General features: G+C 46.8%; 2 protein-coding genes across 2 annotated transcripts in view; one reads left to right on the top strand and one right to left on the bottom strand.

The window, feature by feature from the left end:
- The window catches only part of LOC117890384 (pneumococcal serine-rich repeat protein-like), a 23,167-nt gene extending 13,380 nt beyond the window's left edge, over positions 1-9,787 (bottom strand). Inside the window, exon 1 of the mRNA XM_034795185.1 lies at positions 9,261-9,787. The gene's annotated coding sequence lies outside the window, so the exon portion shown is untranslated. The remainder of the gene's footprint in view (positions 1-9,260) is intronic.
- Positions 731-17,245, top strand: LOC117890386. The gene is made up of 9 exons (XM_034795187.1): positions 731-1,414; positions 2,140-2,523; positions 2,576-2,745; positions 2,811-2,987; positions 3,056-3,202; positions 3,266-3,529; positions 3,628-3,730; positions 11,669-11,674; positions 17,224-17,245. The coding sequence occupies exons 1-7, from the start codon at positions 1,151-1,153 to the stop codon at positions 3,728-3,730; spliced, it is 1,509 nt and encodes a 502-aa protein (XP_034651078.1). The 5' UTR covers positions 731-1,150; the 3' UTR covers positions 11,669-11,674; positions 17,224-17,245.

The raw sequence follows: 17,245 nt of genomic DNA, 5'->3' as shown, positions 1-17,245 counted from the left end.
GTGAACGCTGCTGCCAGAACACAATCGAAATTGCAACAGATTGAGGAGCAGACAGGCGATATGCTGCATCAGCAGAAAGCAGCCAAGTTGAGAGTGCTTCGGGCATAACCAGCCAAGTTGAGGCACCTACGGACATAAGCAGCCAAGTTGAGACTCCTTTGGGCACAGCCTCTGCCTCCCCCCTGCTTTGACACTGACTCTTGGCATTTCCTACTTGGGCCAAACTTCTCGGCTCGTGCCAAGGGGGACGCACTTAGGAAAGTTTGTTACTTTCACCCATTGAGCACACCGCACTTTTGGGCCAAGTGGCGGGCAACTCTTTTGGCTGACTTTTCAATTTTTGCACAAATTGTTTAAAGCTGCTGCAGCCTCTACTACTATTCCTTGATTCAATTATATTTGCCGCTTGGGCTTGACTTTGACGCTGGGCAAACTTCGTTTGGGCGGCACTAAAAGCCTGAAATAGGATTAGGCAAAAGGAAATGCATTCAAGTGTGGCAGCGAGCAGAAAGCCTTAAATCGCTTAAATTTCCTTTAAAAAATTCAAATTTAAAAAATACCCGCAAAAGGGAACACTCCAGTGTAGAGTAATTATTACATTTCTCCAGCGCTGCTACATTTATACCTTTGTCAAGGCAACCCTGACTATTGCTGTCGATTTTCCGGCGCAGTCAACTCTGATTTTTAACTCAGGCACGATTAAAGAAGGCTTCGAGCTTCCGTCTGAACATCCGAGCAGTCATTCTTTCGAAAATTGTGCCAGCGAGCGGAGCTCATGTAAAGTGAAAAGTCAAAAATAAAAATTCAAATTCCTCTCTCAGAGTCGTTGTGTGAGACGTGTCCAGTAAAATACAACTACAACTGCATCCATTACGCAGCGTGTCTACCAATACCCAACAGCGTTCTCGAGTAAATTCACACACACAGTTCAACAGTTAAAAGTGAAAAATTCCGCAATTGTCGCACACACGCACACATACACAGGCAAACGAGCGAACGAAAAAGCGAACGCCGGTTGTGTGCGCTGACTTGCCGAAAAAAAAGGAAGAGCGAGAAGAAGCAAAGATCAAGAAGAAGCAAAGAGCAAGCAGAAGCAAAGAGCAAGCAGAAGCAAAGAAAGTTCGAGAAGCAGCAAAGAAGAGACGAAAAAATGGTCAACGAATCGAAGCCCACTGTGCCCAAGCCCAGCACCAAGGAGGTGGAGTGCCAGTCATCCGACTGCGAGAACTCCTGCTCCATGCCGGAGCAGCAGCTGGTCACCTCCCCGAAGGGCGGTCGTGTGGGTATCTTCAATGCCGAGGACTTCTTGTCGCGCGCTCAGATGAATGATAAAATCAACAACATTCTGCGCTCGCCCACCAAGCCGGCCAACGGTGTGCGCCAGCGCTCTGTCTACACCAACAATCCATCGCCGGTGAGTGAAAATTGCTAGTAATAATGTGAAACTTTTTTCTCTTTTTTTTTTTTTTTCATACACCAAACTTGCAAGTCATAAATGAAGAACTTTCTCTTCTCTTCTTTCTTTTCTTATTCCAAAATGGTGTGTCATTTCGCCAGCAGGCTAACAGCCGTCGGCGCAGCTGCAGTGTTTTAACAGACGCAGCCGCAGCAGGCGTCAGCGCACCAGCAGTGTCTTAACAGCGGAATTTCTCTTATAGCCGCAACAGCAGTGTATTAACAGTTGCCGGCGAAGCAGCAGTGTATTAACAGCCGACTGCGCAGCAGCAGTGTTCCAGCTGGCAGAGCTCGACGGCATTGCCAGGTCACATCGTTTCACTCTCTTTTATTTTCTTCCATAATATCCACCCATCTCGCTCTAATCTGTGCATTTTCACTTGGTATTTTAATCCCTTTAATATTTTATGGTTATTTTGGTCTCCCCTTGTTTAACCACTTTTCTGCTATTCTAATAACATTTAACATATTTATGTGGCTTTTTTGCATGTTAATGTACGCATGCATTTGTGTATGCATCTGTATAACTGTCTATTTCACCACGTCACTCAATTTCTCTGCTGCTGTTCCACTTCTGCTCGTTTCAATCGTTTTCTCTCCTCCAATTAGCCTCTGACGCTCTCTCTCTTCCCTCCGCTAACCTTCGCTATCCCCTCTCGCCTTCTCATCCTCATCCACCCACAGCAGGCCAGCATGCGCATTGGCATGACGGGCGGACAGCTGTCGCAGCGCGTCAGCAACCTCTCGCTGTCCTCCGGCGGTTGCCGCATGGAACAACTCGGCAGCGGCAGCAGCAGCAGCCTCACTGGCAGCGCCAGCGTCGGCACCAACACCATCGGCAACGGGTTGGCCAACGATCCAGCCTTTGCTTATCAGAGCGGCAGCCAGTCGGCCCGTCAATACGTGCACTTGCCCGGTACACACCTGCCCAAACAGCCGCAGTACTCGGCTGGCAATTTGCAGGGAATGGAGGCAGCTGGCAACTTGTCGCGCAGTGGTAAGGCACTCACCGCACGCTATCACACCCCGTCCAGCTATGGCTTCGAGGGTGAGCAGATGTATGGTCAGGTAAGTGAAGCACTTCCTATCTAGCTGCAGACATAACTTTAATCCGTTCCAGGCCAAGGGTCAATTGGCGCCCCCAATGCCGCCACCACCCTACGCTCTGGGTCGCTGGAGCAGCACACGCCTCTTCGAGTTCGAGAACAATACACCGTCGCCATGTCCCGGCCCTGGACCCATGGCCATGTCGAATGGCACCATACAGTTGCGCCTGCGCGATGGAGTGCGGTGAGCGTGGAGCCCTGAACCCTCAATCTTTCTTTGTTGACTGTACCTAATGTTCTTGCTTGCAGCATTGACATGACGCTGGACAAGGCGGTGCGCGTGCTCAATCAGCGCAGCATGGTGGCAGTTGCTTTGTCGCGCAACACCAGCAACTCGGCCATGATCCATCCGAACGGACGCATCTTGCAGAGCGGCTCCAAGGTCGAAATTGTCACCTATGACGGCATGAAGGGCAACAATTTTGTGTGAGTTCGAAAGAGTCTGGAAACCCAATTTCAATGCTACTAAATCCATTTGGTTTATTCCATCCCAGTCGCTATGCCAAGATGTGGTACAAGGGTGTGAGCTTCACCAGCGAGTCGTGTGCGCTCATCTATATGGTGGACACGGCCGGGACGCGCACCACAACCGACACTTTCACCGATCTGACCAAGGACTACACACTGGCAGTGTTCTATGAGTGAGTAACTGGAGCCCAACCAGCTGCAGTGTCCTTCGATAACTCCCAAACTATCCCCCACAGCGACTCTCGCCATGGTCCCTCTTATGTGGCTGAAGCCCATGAAGTGATTGCCAATGCGTCTTACAGCTGTGCCGAGGATGGCACCGAGATCTATGACATCAACGGATTTCGCATCACCCAGGCAGCCGATGGCCTGGTGAAGGTCACACGCGTCTACAACAAGTGCCTGATCCGCACCAGTCCTGGCAATGGATCGGCCACTTTGACCACACCGGGCATCCATTGCACCGCCTCTCTGGGCAAGACTTCGCATCTGTTTGTGCGGTAAGTTTCTGCACTGCTTGCACCAACCACTGCTTGCAACTAACTGCCTCTTCCACTGCTTGCTTCTAACTGCGTTTTGTTCTCCTCTCATTTTGCAGTCGCAACGAGAAGCGCATGCACTTTGATGGCTCCTGTTTCATTGTGCGCAACGCTGGCCACTCCGCCGGCTTCAATGAGAACAATTTGCTCATTGTCTACTGAGTGATGCGCCGCACTGGCCACACTACACCTGGAACACACACACACAGAAAGACACATCTAAAGCAGCACATTTGAGGGACCTTGACGTGGAGAGGGATTCAGTAAGCAACGAGGCCCCAACTTTAGGATAAACAAAAAAGAATCGCAAGTGAAATTTGGATAAATAAGTTAGTGAAAACAGTTTGTAGGAAAACCAAGGGGCACTGTCCCCTGTCAACAGTCTTGGTTCCAATTCGCGCGACACAATCAACACTTAGGGAATGCGTTAATTAATTATGTTAACTATAGTTTCGCGTTTACACCGCCTACATATACATATAGATATATAGAATAATCCGTATAGCATAACGTTAGCAAGTAAACGTTGTCCAAATCAGACCAAAGCCCCAGCGCAGGAACCACAACAAAATATCATTTCGATTGCAGTTTAACCAAATTGTTTTCGGGTGCAGCTTAGTTCTAAATTAACATACAAAAACTTTAAAAAAATCTAAAAAAAATAACACAAACACAGTGAATAGTAATAGCCGTAAAAAAACACAAAACACAGTGAGAGAAATGCTATAAAAAACACACAAAGAAAACACAAAACACAGTGAAAAGAATTACCCGTAAAAAACACAAACACAGTGTCACAAATTTAGTCACACAATCGAATGGTGTTTGCGTCCGATTAAGCAACGTGTTTTTTTGTTCAACAACTAGAGACCAAAGTTCTCTACGGCGTTACGTTGAGGCGAACGTAACGCCCGTGTCGTCGTTTCATTATTTCTAATTTTTGAGCTTGGCAGCTGTTAGCAATCCAATCCAAGCATGTTCATCCGCAACCGTACCACACACACAACACTCACAATTGAAAGAATCGTAAAGAAAGTGAAGGAAAGAACACAAAGAAAGCAAAGAAAGTGAAGTGAAAGCACACACAATGAAAGCAAAGAATAGATCCTGTAAAGGATCCACAAAGTGAGCGTCTAATTTAAATTTAAAACACAATTGTAAATTTGTCTGTGAGACACAAACCGCCTACTGTCTTGAGCTTAAATACACACAAAACACAAGCCTTGTATGTACACAAACACACAACACACACACACACACACACACACACACACTTAAATGCATTAAAATGCAGCTCCACCCTACCATAATGTAAACGTTAACAGTTAAACCCAGTGTGAAGCAACGTGGCTTAAGCCCTGGGACCATCTCCAACACTCAAAATTGTGCATCATGTAAGAGAGAAATTCGTGTGTTCGCTCCCAAAATCAATACGAAAGAAGTATAATAATAAATTTAAAATGCAATCTGTTTAGTCAATAAATTAATTTAATGCTCGCAGCAGAAACAGGAGGAACACCGCCAGCCGTCTGCTAATTTCTGGCAGTAAAGAAAATGTCAAGTGCCGACGAGTATTTATTTATGTATGTGCCTATGTGTGCTGTACCTGCTGTCATGCAGAACAGGGCCGGAGGGGGAACATCGTAAATTTACAACAAAATTGTTTTATGGCCGCCACTCCTCAGGCGGCGCTTGTCGTGTGCCACCTGAAGGGCCATCAGTGGAGTTGGAGGCCCTAGACGAAGGTTCGATTCGATTTTGGTTTTGTCAGCTTGAAGTGTGCTTCAAATTTGCGCCAAGAAAATGTATTTAAAATATCTGAAGCTCTACAGATTATAATCAGATTAAATGTAAAACTTGGATGGGAATTTGGAGAGGCTTTTTGAGCGACTTTCCACCCAAATTGGTTTTCAAGTTGCCAACAAAGCAAACAATTGCGGCACTTCAAGCAGTTTTAAACACTGCTTTACCACTCGCAGCTGTGTGCTTTAAATTACGCAAAATGTAGGGGGAAAAAAGTGCACAGAAGAGATATATTTTTGTGTGATTGGTGAGTGTGGATCTTGAGCCTTTTTCACTTAGTCGTTTCGTTACCTGCAAACAAATCCAAAAGCACAGGGATATCGGATCGGCTGTCATGCAGACTAAAGTTTCCAACAAACTGAAACGGTGGAGAGAGGTGGAGCTGAAGCACGGCAGCTGCAGCACTGCTTGCTCTGGCTCTGGCTGTGGCTGTTGGTAAAGATTATTGGATAATGTCTTGTTTTTGGCGAAACTATCAGCCACGTCTGCCTCTGTCATAAGAAGAAAGTTTGTACCATGGTTAGAGATAGACACAAAGAGAGTGAAAGAGAGAGAAGAGAGAGAGGCAAAGTGAGTGATGGAAAGCGTGGAGCGAGGATTGAGCGGTGGTGCGGAGCAGGTGCGGTGGCCACAACGATACAGATACAGATACAAATACAGATACAGAAAGCAGCGTTAAATATACATATTTGTGTGTGTGTGTCTCTGTCTAATAGCTTTATTCAAGTGTAAGTCGAACCCGAAACGAACCCTTGGGAACAAAAGCGCACCGCATAGCACACATATGGCATAAAGCATATTCAATGCTCACGCTTGTGTGCCTCTGCCACAGGACAGCTGGCTGGCGACTGGAGGAGGCAGAGGAGTCCTCCGTGCACCCCAACATCAAACGCTTTTCACACTTAATTGGGCGTAAAATTAAATCAGAATTGATTAGAACACTTGAATGACAACAGGCCGTGGCCGTGGACCAACGGAGATAGCAGCAGGCAGGCAGCCAGACAGCCAGGCAGCCAGCAGCAGCCCCACTTCGCTCCAATTCCGCTGACATTCTAAGCATAAACAAACTTTTTGGTTTTCATTTTAGCAGCTGACGCACGGCAGGCAGGCACGTTCCATTCCAGGCTGCTCCTCCAGCCCGAGCCTCGCACTAATTGCTGCCAGCAAAAGCAACTTCCTTTGGGACTCCACCCCCAGCTCGGAAACTTTATGAAATTCAATTTCCCCTACCCCAACACACACACAAAAAAGTGGGAATCAATTTCGCAGCATTATCGTTTAATGAGCCGACAATTACGCCCCCAACTGCAGCGGCATTCAATCAACTTTTGAATTTATGTCCATAATAAGTACTCGGAGCTCGGAGCTCGGAACTCGAGTTCATTTCACATGCATTGGGCCCTGGCCAAGCGGCAAATCAATTCGATTTCCGGCCTGAACAGAGTCCAGAGTCCAAGGATAATTACATTTTAACCAGCGGAGAGTGGAGTGGAGACAGTCAGCGGATAATGGATAAATGCACATCCCGCCCGTGCACGGGGCTGCCTTTAATGGAAAATGAATGAAAAAGCTGCGCCCAAGGGCACGTAGCACCCCAACAGTAATCTGCCACTTAAAGTTGATAAAAATGAAAATGGAAAGGGAAAGCGCGGAGGAGCAGACTTCAAAGTGGAGCAGGGCACACACTGAGTGGCTCATTGGAGTTACAGTCGCTGACAGCAATCAAATGAATCAAACACCAGCCAGAGAAGGGATTGGATCAGACAGATAAAAGTGTGGCCCAAAAGATGAAGAAATGTCAACCCTTTGCTGAGAGAATTTGTGGCAAAAGTTAAGGTACAAATTGGGGAAAAACTTGGTGCAAACTTGGCTCAAAACTTGTGGCTAAACTTGAGCCTGAGAACTTGCTTCAGTTCAATGCATACATAATGAAAATTCGTGCAGCTCCGCACTGCCATCGACTGCAATTTGCTTAATTGAAATCCACTCGAAGGCAATTAAATTTCGCCTGATTAAACCACATCCACCGGAGCCTCGTTAGAGCAATTGCAATCGAGATTCCCCAACTAATTCCGCAGGCAGACACAAACCAATATTGAAGCAAGTCCGCTCCCACTTGGCATTTATCGAGACAGCAAAACAAAATACTTGCAGCCAAAGTGTCAACATGATTATAATTGAGTTTAATTAAGCCGCAAAAGTAAGTCCACTCAGCGCTCTAATTTGGATTGGCAGGAGAGCGACGGAGAGGCCGAGGAGCGGCCTACAGAAATGTAAAATATTTTGCCATAATCCAGCCAGCAAATAAACAGATGGAGCTGGAGCAGGAGTCTCCCCTGTCCAGGGCAAACTTTCGAACGAACAGCGCTACGTGCCAAAGGCTTTTCTAATGCTCGTGTTTTGGCTGGATATCGTGGCCATTCCAAGGAGCCAAAGTTGCGATCTGAAAATGTATGCATGGCCGAAGGCCAAACAAGTTTTTGTTGCGCTCTGTCTCTGGCTCTGTCTCTGCCCCAGTCTGTGCCTCCATCCATTGTCTGTCATTGCTGTCAGCCGGCGTTGGCGCAGGTTGCCTCGGTTGCCAGGGCAGGCCCTTAATTAAGTTGCCACCGCTGTTGTACGGCAAATCTCTACCGAAATTCTCATTATTTCCCATTGAAAGTCATTACCACGTTCAGTCGCCTTCAGTTGGCCTTCATTTGAAGTGGGTTTCCAGTCCCAGTCCCAGTCCCAGTCCCCGCCCCTGCTCCACGCCCACATTCAATTAACAACTTCATACCAATTGACGATTTAATTAAGTCTAATGGTTAAATGTTGTTATGCATTCAACTTACTCTTTTTTTTTTAGCGCAGCTTCCGCGCCTGCCCCCCGTTAACCTTGGCGGGTTCACAGTTGCCCCTCCGCCCATGTGTTGATATGCAAATCGAATTACCAGCGCAGCGAAGGTCAACAAGTAATGCATATCCAATGTGACTCAGCGCACCCAATTGTGGCACCGCGTTTGGGCATCAATCTGCCAGTCGATTGATGTAGGTTCGGTTGATGCTGAAGGTGGTGTGTGCCAATGGAAATTTGAATGAAAGTAGCTACAAACAATGCTTTGAGCACTTCAAAAAGAGTAATCCCAATCCACATATTATCTCCCCTTCAGATTCAGCTGCATTCAGAGCTAATGCTGCAGGCAGGATGTGAGAAATTCCACAGAAAAGGCAGCGCCATAAATAAAGTGCAGTTTGAGCTTGGATTTTTCCCATTTCCAGACCAGCTACAGCGTGCAAAATAAATAAATTTAATGAGCAAAATAAGGAGAAATAAAATTTGCAGAAAATCCACAGTTACCCGGAATTTAGCAGTAAATTTTTAAAGAATAATTAAAGCCAGCGCATTCTTGGAAAATGTTCTACGTATATAAATTTCTGTCTTTGTTTATTCCGTTTAATTGCCAGCAACCCAAGCTGCTGCGGCTAGCTGCTGCAATGACCCAACCGCAAGCAGTGCCGCCATCTACGTTACCAACTCCGGGAGTGCTGCTATTCCTGTGACCAGCAGCGCAAGCAGTGCTGCAAGCTGTGTAACCCACTCCAAGCAGTGCTGCACTCTACATACATATGTGACTCGCTCAAGCAGTGCTGCCATCCATCTGTGTGACTCAATTTTAAGCTGCCATTTTCGGTGCACTGCATTTAACGTGTTGGGGTGTCGGTTGGGTCGGCTGTTGCGGCTTTTGTGTTGACTCAAGCAGATGCAGCGATGCAGCGATACACAGTTACAGGTAATAATGCCACATATGTGTGTAAATTCTTATAGCAATTTCGTCTAGCAATTTGCCAAGGGGAAAGCGTGGTGGGGGTGGTCTCATTTTTGGTAAGCTGATTTCAAGTTACTCACATTCTGCACGATGCCATTGATGCGGTTGCCATCTGTCGTAGGAGCAGCTCCTGTTCTGGCTCCTGTTCTAGCTGCTGCGGTTCCAGTTCCCGTTCCCGTTCCAGTTCCCGTTACAACACCAGCACCAGCACCTCCTTCGCGTGCCCTTGCCTGTCCCGTTGCCGTTGCTGTTGCTGCTGCTGCTGCTGCCGTTGACTTTGATGCCAGAACCGCGTTAGAATGCGGCAAGACACCAGCAGCTGAGTTTGTGGGCGATGACGAGGAGGAATTGGCTGCTGCTGCTGTTGGATTGGTGTATCTGTAGCTGCTGCTGTAGCTGCTGCTGGAGTTGACGTTGTTGGTGTTGCTGTTGTTGGGCAGGGGAGAGGTGGGCGGTGTGGGTTGTTGTGTGGGAGCTGTGGGGCCCGTTCTGCTGCGTAAACGGGCCAACGCACTCCGTAGACCCTCCGTATTGTCTGTGTCGGCCCACCTTCCAAATGAAATGCATCCGCAGTGCAATCTCACAGCCTGCGCCACACAGCCACCCCACTGCTGTCCTCAGGTGTACTTTTGTCGCTCCCTTGGAACTCGATGAGCTCTTGCCTTCCTTTTACCTTCATGCACTAGCCGCAAAGTTTTTCCGGATTCATCTTTGGCATATCAAACATCAGCCGCAAGCCCCAACTTCCCCCTGCTGTGGGATAACTAATCCCAACTTTTGTGTCTCCGTTCTAATGCAGTTTTAAGCGAATTTAAATGCGCCAGACAGAACAGGAGCAGACTCTGCCAGGGGGTAGCTGCAGACGGAGCACTCCCGCAAGTTGTTCCGAAAAGTCAGCAATTCGAAGAGCAGCTGCAAGAAAATTATTAAAAATTATGAACAACTTTTATGCACTGCAGTTGGAGGCTTAAAATATCGAAAAATATATTAGAGAATTTAAAAAAGAAAGAATAATATTAATAAAATAGTTGAAGAGTATAAAAAGCTGCCAAAGTGCAGTGAAAAGTTGCAAAGTTTTCATTAAAAGATTGATGGAAAGATGGCAACAAATGTACCCGCCAAAGCGATTATTCAGCTCTCGCAGCTCTACCACTTTGCCTGCAAATATCTGCCACAAGTCCCTGACCCAGGGTCATGACCCTGTTTCATGTATTTATGACACAAAGTTTCGGCCACAAATGTCCATTAAATTTGTCCCCAGAGAGTGAGTGTACGAGTACAGCAGGAAGGTCAAAAGCAAGTCAAGAGCCAAAAGGAAAAAACATTCAGGCTGAAGTTTATTCTCTGGACTGGAGCAGTGGCTTTCCTCTCTGCATGGATTCTGGTTGCTCGCCTGGCAGCAACAAAAGGCTTTTGCCGGCACTGAAAGTGAAACATAATTTCTGACACACAATTAAAATCATGTCCCACAGGCGCTGTGCCCCCGGTCGTTGTCCCCTTTGGTACTCAAGCCCCACCGCTTGACTCCTGTCCCTGGCTCGGCTCCTGTGGCTGCTGCTCTTGTGGCCGTCTGTTGTTGCCATTTGGCACTGTTCATGTGCGCCTCAAGGCCCAGCCATTGTGGTGCCTGGAAGTGCAGAGGCAGGCAACAATGAAATTTAAATGCCACCACGGCTAGCCCTTGCCCATGGCCCTGCCCTGAGTGAAAGGATTATTCAATGCAGCAACATTTTGCTCTCCTTAAATGTTTCTGCGAACAGAGCAGCTGCTGTGACTAATGTGGCGAATGCACACGACCATCAGACAGAGCAGCAGCCGGGAGCCAGGAGCCAGGAGCCAGGAGATTTACCTCACAGCAGGTGGAAGCTCCTTTGATAAGCGTTGGAACATGAGCATTTTCGTGTATTTCTTTGGTTGTCAACTAAATGCTTGGCAACAGCTTTTCATATTTTAGGTCCGAAACATTTCCAGCTGCATTTCCCTTGAGCTCCTGGAGCTGCTGGCTGCTGATTTCCTTACAGCAAACTGCGTTCAAGGGTCGCGAAGCTCGCTCCCTTTTGCCCTTCAACCTCATCACAAGCACAGGCCACTGGCCCTCTCTTTTGAGCTGTAATTCAACTGATTCTCATTGGAGTTATCCCAAGAGCTCCCAAGAGTTTTGGCCGTTCCTCGCTGCTGCTGCTGCCTCTCAATAAAAGCGCAAAAGAAATAAAATAAAATAAACTTTAAGGACAAAACAAAACAAATGCTGAAGCAGTTACAGCGCATGCAAATTTGCATTCATAATCAAAGAGAGAAGCGGAATGGCAGCCTGATTCCTGGCAGCCGGCAAAGCCTTTCAGCCAGGGTCTCAATGGCCAACTAAAAGTTGGCCCCGACAGGTGTATGCAAATGGGGAAAGTCATTAAAATGTTGCCGCTGCTGATGATAATAATGATTTACAGGGGGGGGGGGAAGTGGAGAGCTGTCAGGGCAGGGACAATGACAGGGAGCAGTCGGAGTCAGACTCTGGGAAACGAATGCTTGGGCTTTGGTCAACCAGCAAAAGAGGCCAATAAACACGGCCATAAAAGCAGCCATCGCAACCCAAACCCACCCATCAAATCAGTGGCTTGTAAGAGGCAATGGAGAGGGGCGAAGGGGAAGCCATTGTAAACGAAATCATTTTCTGGCTTTGCTGTTTAAAAAATAAAAAGGAAGAGAAAAACTTTTCTGCAAATTCATCATTGTTGGAGGAGTGTTGTGCGTGTTGTGTGGCGTCCGCTTCGAAAGCAATTTGCCAGCCAGCCAGCAAGCCATGGCAGAAGCAATTATTTTTCTCATATTACGTATACGCAACGCGTGCCCAGTGCGCTGGCAACAGATTTATACTTTCATTAGCAGGCAAACAAGCGCCGCTGCTGACTTTACTTATTAAAAGTCTCTCAGAAAACAGAAGCCAAATTGCTGCCCTGTCCGGCATCTATTTACATAATTCTTCTATTTCTAAGGGGGACACACAAAAAGGGCAACAAAATGCTCATTAAAAGAGGGGGAAAGCTGTGAGGGAGACTTCAGCTATTGCCTGGAGCCTGCAGCTATCGTATTTGCATTCATATTAAATGCATAAATAATACATGTAAATATGTGGCCATGCATCCCCCCCATGTACATGTTGGCACTTAAATCACTTTGTAATTGATTTCTGGTCCCCTTGCGTGTGCACATCATCGCTCATACGCAGCGCGGCGAGTCCTGGGACAGGTGAATAATCACAAACGCAATCACAGTCATAATAATAATAATGGGGTGTGGGTCTGCGCATCGATTATTTCCCATTGCTTTGTATGATTGATGTCTGCCTTCCGCCGCCGCTTCGTGATTATGTTTCATGATTTGTAATGCAGCGAAACAAAGGCAGCTCATAAATCAACATTGAAGTTTCAAGAGTTTCATTTATGTGCAGGACATGCCTGCCTGAATGCGATTAATTGGCGCGCTGCTATGCCAATTGAATGCCTGTTTTTATGTGTGTAAAAAAGCTGCGGAAATTCCAACGAATCTGGCAAATTAATTTGGGAAAATTGTCGCTGTTTGTTTTACACAAAAGGGCGAGGGAAAGGGATTCAATTTAGCCGGAAAAAGCAGCAGAAATAAGCGACAGTTCTGGCAGCAAGCGAAAAATACTCGGAAATAATGTGAGAGATTTTTGTTGCTAATTTTTGCATATGTTAAGGCATTGCTTATTGGTTTTATTGTTAAGCCAGAGCTGTGTTCATGCCTGCCACATGTTCTCGCACTTTTTCAGAGCTTCTTCTCTACATATTTAGTGTGTATATTCCTTCCCTCTATCAACTCTTTCCATTGCCAGCGCCTTGTACTTGCGCTGTCTACACTCATTGGAGCTGGCAGCAATAATTAAATTGAGCAAAAAGCTTATACAAAATATATGTATGTGCCGCTAAAAGGATTCCAAAGACACTTGCCGACTTACGAGTGTGTGCACAGCGGGGCCGCAGCTGCCTTTCAAACTGAACTTTGATGTCAGGCTGTGGGCCCCAGTAATAGCCACTTAATTAAGCGAAATATAGGCCAAGCTTTTGTCTGCCGCCGCTGCTGTTCGTAACTTTATTTGCTCAGCCTCGCAGGGGATATGCTCGTGTGTGCTGAAATAACACGGGGGACAGTGGAGTCGCTCAAACATCAAACGCATGCGGCAAAAGGCGTAGCCGTAGCCTTTCGTTTGAGAGCGAATTAGTTTCAGTTCAATGAAGAGGGCCGACAGAGGAGTAGCAGCATTCCACCCATCTGTTTGCCACACAGCCAGGCTCCTCGATATGGGCAACTCCCCCTCGAAATGGCTTAGAGGGTTCGTTGCATAAATTCTGTTTCATGGAAATTTCTTTATTAGACAGTTGGCTAAGCCACAGCATCATCCTCGTATGGAATGACTTGATCTTGGGCAAGGAAAAACGAGCAAAATTTCGTTGCCAGCAGCAACAGAGGGACACTGAATGAAGCTGTCAATCAAGAGCATCATTATCCATGGCCACGCGATGAGTTTTCACATTTGCCAGCGACTGAAGGATACTCAATGGGCAGGCAGAACGGCTTAACCTACATGTCAAGAGCGAGAGAGAGAGAGACTCCAGTGCGCTCCAGAAGGTCACCTGGACAACAGTCCTCCAAGAGCCATTCAATCTGTAACTCTCTCTGGGTGAGGGTCTCTGGTCTCTGGTCTGCCGCTTAATGAGAATCCACTTAAAATATTGACCCAACCGCAGAGACTCGAACTCGTAATCGTACTTATATTTATGGTACAGTCTGTCGCCCCCGGGCGCTTACAACGAACAATGTCTGGGTGGGTTTTACTGCTGTTGCATGCCACAACGGCATACAGTTTGTGGCTTGCCCCGCTCGAGGGTCGACGCCGCAGGAGTGCACCCAGTACAAAAGTCATTGGCCGGAACGGTAAAGGACAATGCTGCTGTGCAACAGGAACATGGAATAAGTCAATGTCTGCGCTGTCATTGGAGCGGTGTGGCTTGGGGCATTGGCTGTCTGTCTGACTCCATTTGCACTGCCACTGCCCCTGCCACATTGTGTTTGTGCGGCGCAACTTCGACTTGGAGCTATATTTGCCGCTTGGCTGTGGACTTAATCAAGCATGAAATTGTCTAATGTCGGTGCTGGGAAATGTTTAGGGGGAGACAACATGATTGGGTTATTGACACGACTCGACGCGAGTTCGATTAAAGTAGTTTCAGGGAGTTGCTGCTTTGAGACTTTAAATGTTTCGAAATTTATGAAGAAAGTTCCTTCTTTGATGGTAAACGCTACTTGGAAAACCTTTTCATATATCTGCCATTACTTGTAGCACGAATTAAAAGCATTTTGTAATCAAAGCAGCGCAAAGAAAAGGAAATCTTAAGTTCCCAGTTCCTGGTATCATGTTGGCCTCTTTTCCGTTTAAATTACTTGGCTCGTCGCCAGTGAAACATTTCCTTAAACCCATGCTTGAATTTCTTGCTCAACTTGCATTCAAGCGCTGGAAAAATTCATCTTTATGTTTGGCAAATTTCTTTGGCAACAGCTGGCAGCCAATCAGTCTAATCCTGTTAGCTCGACTTTACAATTTTGTAGCAATTATCGTGCCAAGTCAACTGTGTGTGGCACAACACACACACACTCACACATCTAACGAGATATGGCAACTGATTGATGCTGTCACCTGTATGGAAGGAGCCTGCAAAGTTGTGGCTGGAGTAGGAGTGGGGAGAGAAGTCTGCTCATAAATCACAAACGATTCAGCCGCGAATGCCACAAATGACTTCATTAAAAAGCGTCTACAAAGCGGAGCACAGGAGCGGCAGGAGCAGGCCCAGTCAAGTGTGTCTAGGGATAAGAGCGGAGAGTGGCTTCCCCTATCAATGTGTGAGCCCAGCCCGAGGCACATCGTTAAGAACCCAAAACAGAACCCAAATTGGATGGCAACTACTACAGCCATTGTCTATAATAAACAAAGGTTGAGGGTAGCTGGGGGGGGTTAAACTTTTGCCTAAAGTTAGCCCTGAACTTTTTCTCTGGTGACATTTTCCCAGCCCCCGTAGACAATAATTGTTTGTAGAATCTGTGCCGGCGGGGGTGTAGCTTTTTTCCCCCGAAACTGAAAGTCTATGTATTCAAATGTAGGCCTAATTGAAGGACCAGTGTCCAAGCCATGTCCTTTGGCAATCAATGGCTGACATTTCAGCAAAATTGAAATCAGAACAGGACAATCATTTAGGACAAGCAACGAGAAATGGGAGACACAAGTCCGAGGCAATTGTATAAAAGATTTTCTGGCCACTACTTTGGAACTTTAACTGCGAAACTTTTCTGCTGTTTTCTGCTTTTTTCCAGCTCTTGTTTTGGCCAGTTTTCCCCCCGTTCACGCTTTTTCTTTTATTTTTCCTTTATTATTCTTTTCATGTTTCTTCGCACTTCCTTGCGTGCGGTTCTCGGTTCTCGGTTCTGATTTTCCGGCATTGTGTCATTGTCCAAAATGTTATTATGACCCGCAAAAAAACAAACGAAGGAAAACCCCAAAAAGGAAAAGCCGCTGCGGCTTGGTGGTGGGGTGGTGGCTATTGTCTCATAAAGGAAATTCCTCAGCGGTAAGCAGGGCACAGAGAGACTAATGGCAATCGGCTTGGTCAACGACCTGTTAGCCCAGCAAATTAATCTCTATAAACGCGGCTCAAGGCCATCACCGAAATGCCAACTTTATTGGCAATCAATCAGGGGCGAAAAAAAACTATCTGCCAATTAAATTTCAATTTGAAAGTTTGCAACAATTTTCCATGCTCAGCGAATTTTTTTGTACGAAAAGTTTTGTTGGAGAAACTTTCGCTTAAAAGTTTTAATTGATTTGCAATAAATAACGAAACGGAAGTGAGGCTAAAACTGAAAGCCAAAATGTCACAAAAGCAATTTTGGAACCAAATCCAAAGGAACTTCAAATCCAACTCCGGTCTCGACTCACATGTTCCTTGACGGCAGCAGCGGCGGTGGCGGGTGGCGTCGGCGGCACCACTAAATAAATAAACGCCAGCTTGCGGCTAGACAGTTACTTTCGGTTGTGTGAAATTTGCATTTCTTTTTGGGGTTTTTTATTAAAAATTATATAATTTTATTTTTAGCCAGGAAGCTAGGCCAAAAAGCATAAACTGTCACACACACGCACACACTGACACTGTACTATTTGCGATGACTGTGGTTCTGCGTCTCACAAGCACATTCTTTCCTACATTTGTTGTGTCCTCCTGTTGACCGAATTTCCAGGCGCTTTTTGCCGAAGACTTTGTTCCGACGACCACTGGCGACGAGTGTTCAAATGCGACTGAAAGCTGCGGCTTGAAGCTGAAGCCGAAACGGCGACTGCGACGGCGACGGCAGAGCGACGACGCTGGGCGCCCCCCCCGAAATGAACACACACGAGTGAGGGGGTGGGTTCGATGCCAGAGCACGAGGTAAAACAGCGCGAATATGCGTGGAAAGCGGCAAAGGCGAAGCATAAGAAGAAGCAGCTGACACATATTTCGCTTTGTTTTGGTTGTGACCCCCACAGCCGCAGTGGTGTGTGTGTGTGTGTGTTTGTGTGTTCGAGGGAACGGCACTGTGGGAAGTTGGCTGCTGTTGGAGCGGGCGAGGGTGTATCCATTAGTAGAGCCGGCATTTCTCTCTCACTCTCCCCTGCCCCGCTCTTGGCGCCTGCGCCGCACGACCCACTGATTCTAGGCTACTCAAAAATGAAACCCAAAATTGTACTTTACACAGTGGCAGTGGAAATAGGTGGCTCGTTGGATATTTTCAACAAAGGAAAAGTTTCGGTGCACAGATTGCGATTCGAATTGGATTCTTCTGCGGTTCCCATTCAATTGTCCCCCTGCTAGTCCCCCTTTGTGCGTTCATTCTATCGATTTCCCTTTGACCAATATTCCGATGAACGTTTTTGTTTACGAATTTGTGTACCAGAAGACACGCCAATGAATAAGTGAGTGAGAGAATGAATGAATGAATGAGTGCACACACACACACACACACA

The sequence above is a fragment of the Drosophila subobscura genome, chromosome E, assembly GCF_008121235.1.
Source record: "Drosophila subobscura isolate 14011-0131.10 chromosome E, UCBerk_Dsub_1.0, whole genome shotgun sequence".
NCBI lineage: Eukaryota > Metazoa > Arthropoda > Insecta > Diptera > Drosophilidae > Drosophila > Drosophila subobscura.
This window is presented reverse-complemented; position numbering and strand designations above follow the sequence as displayed.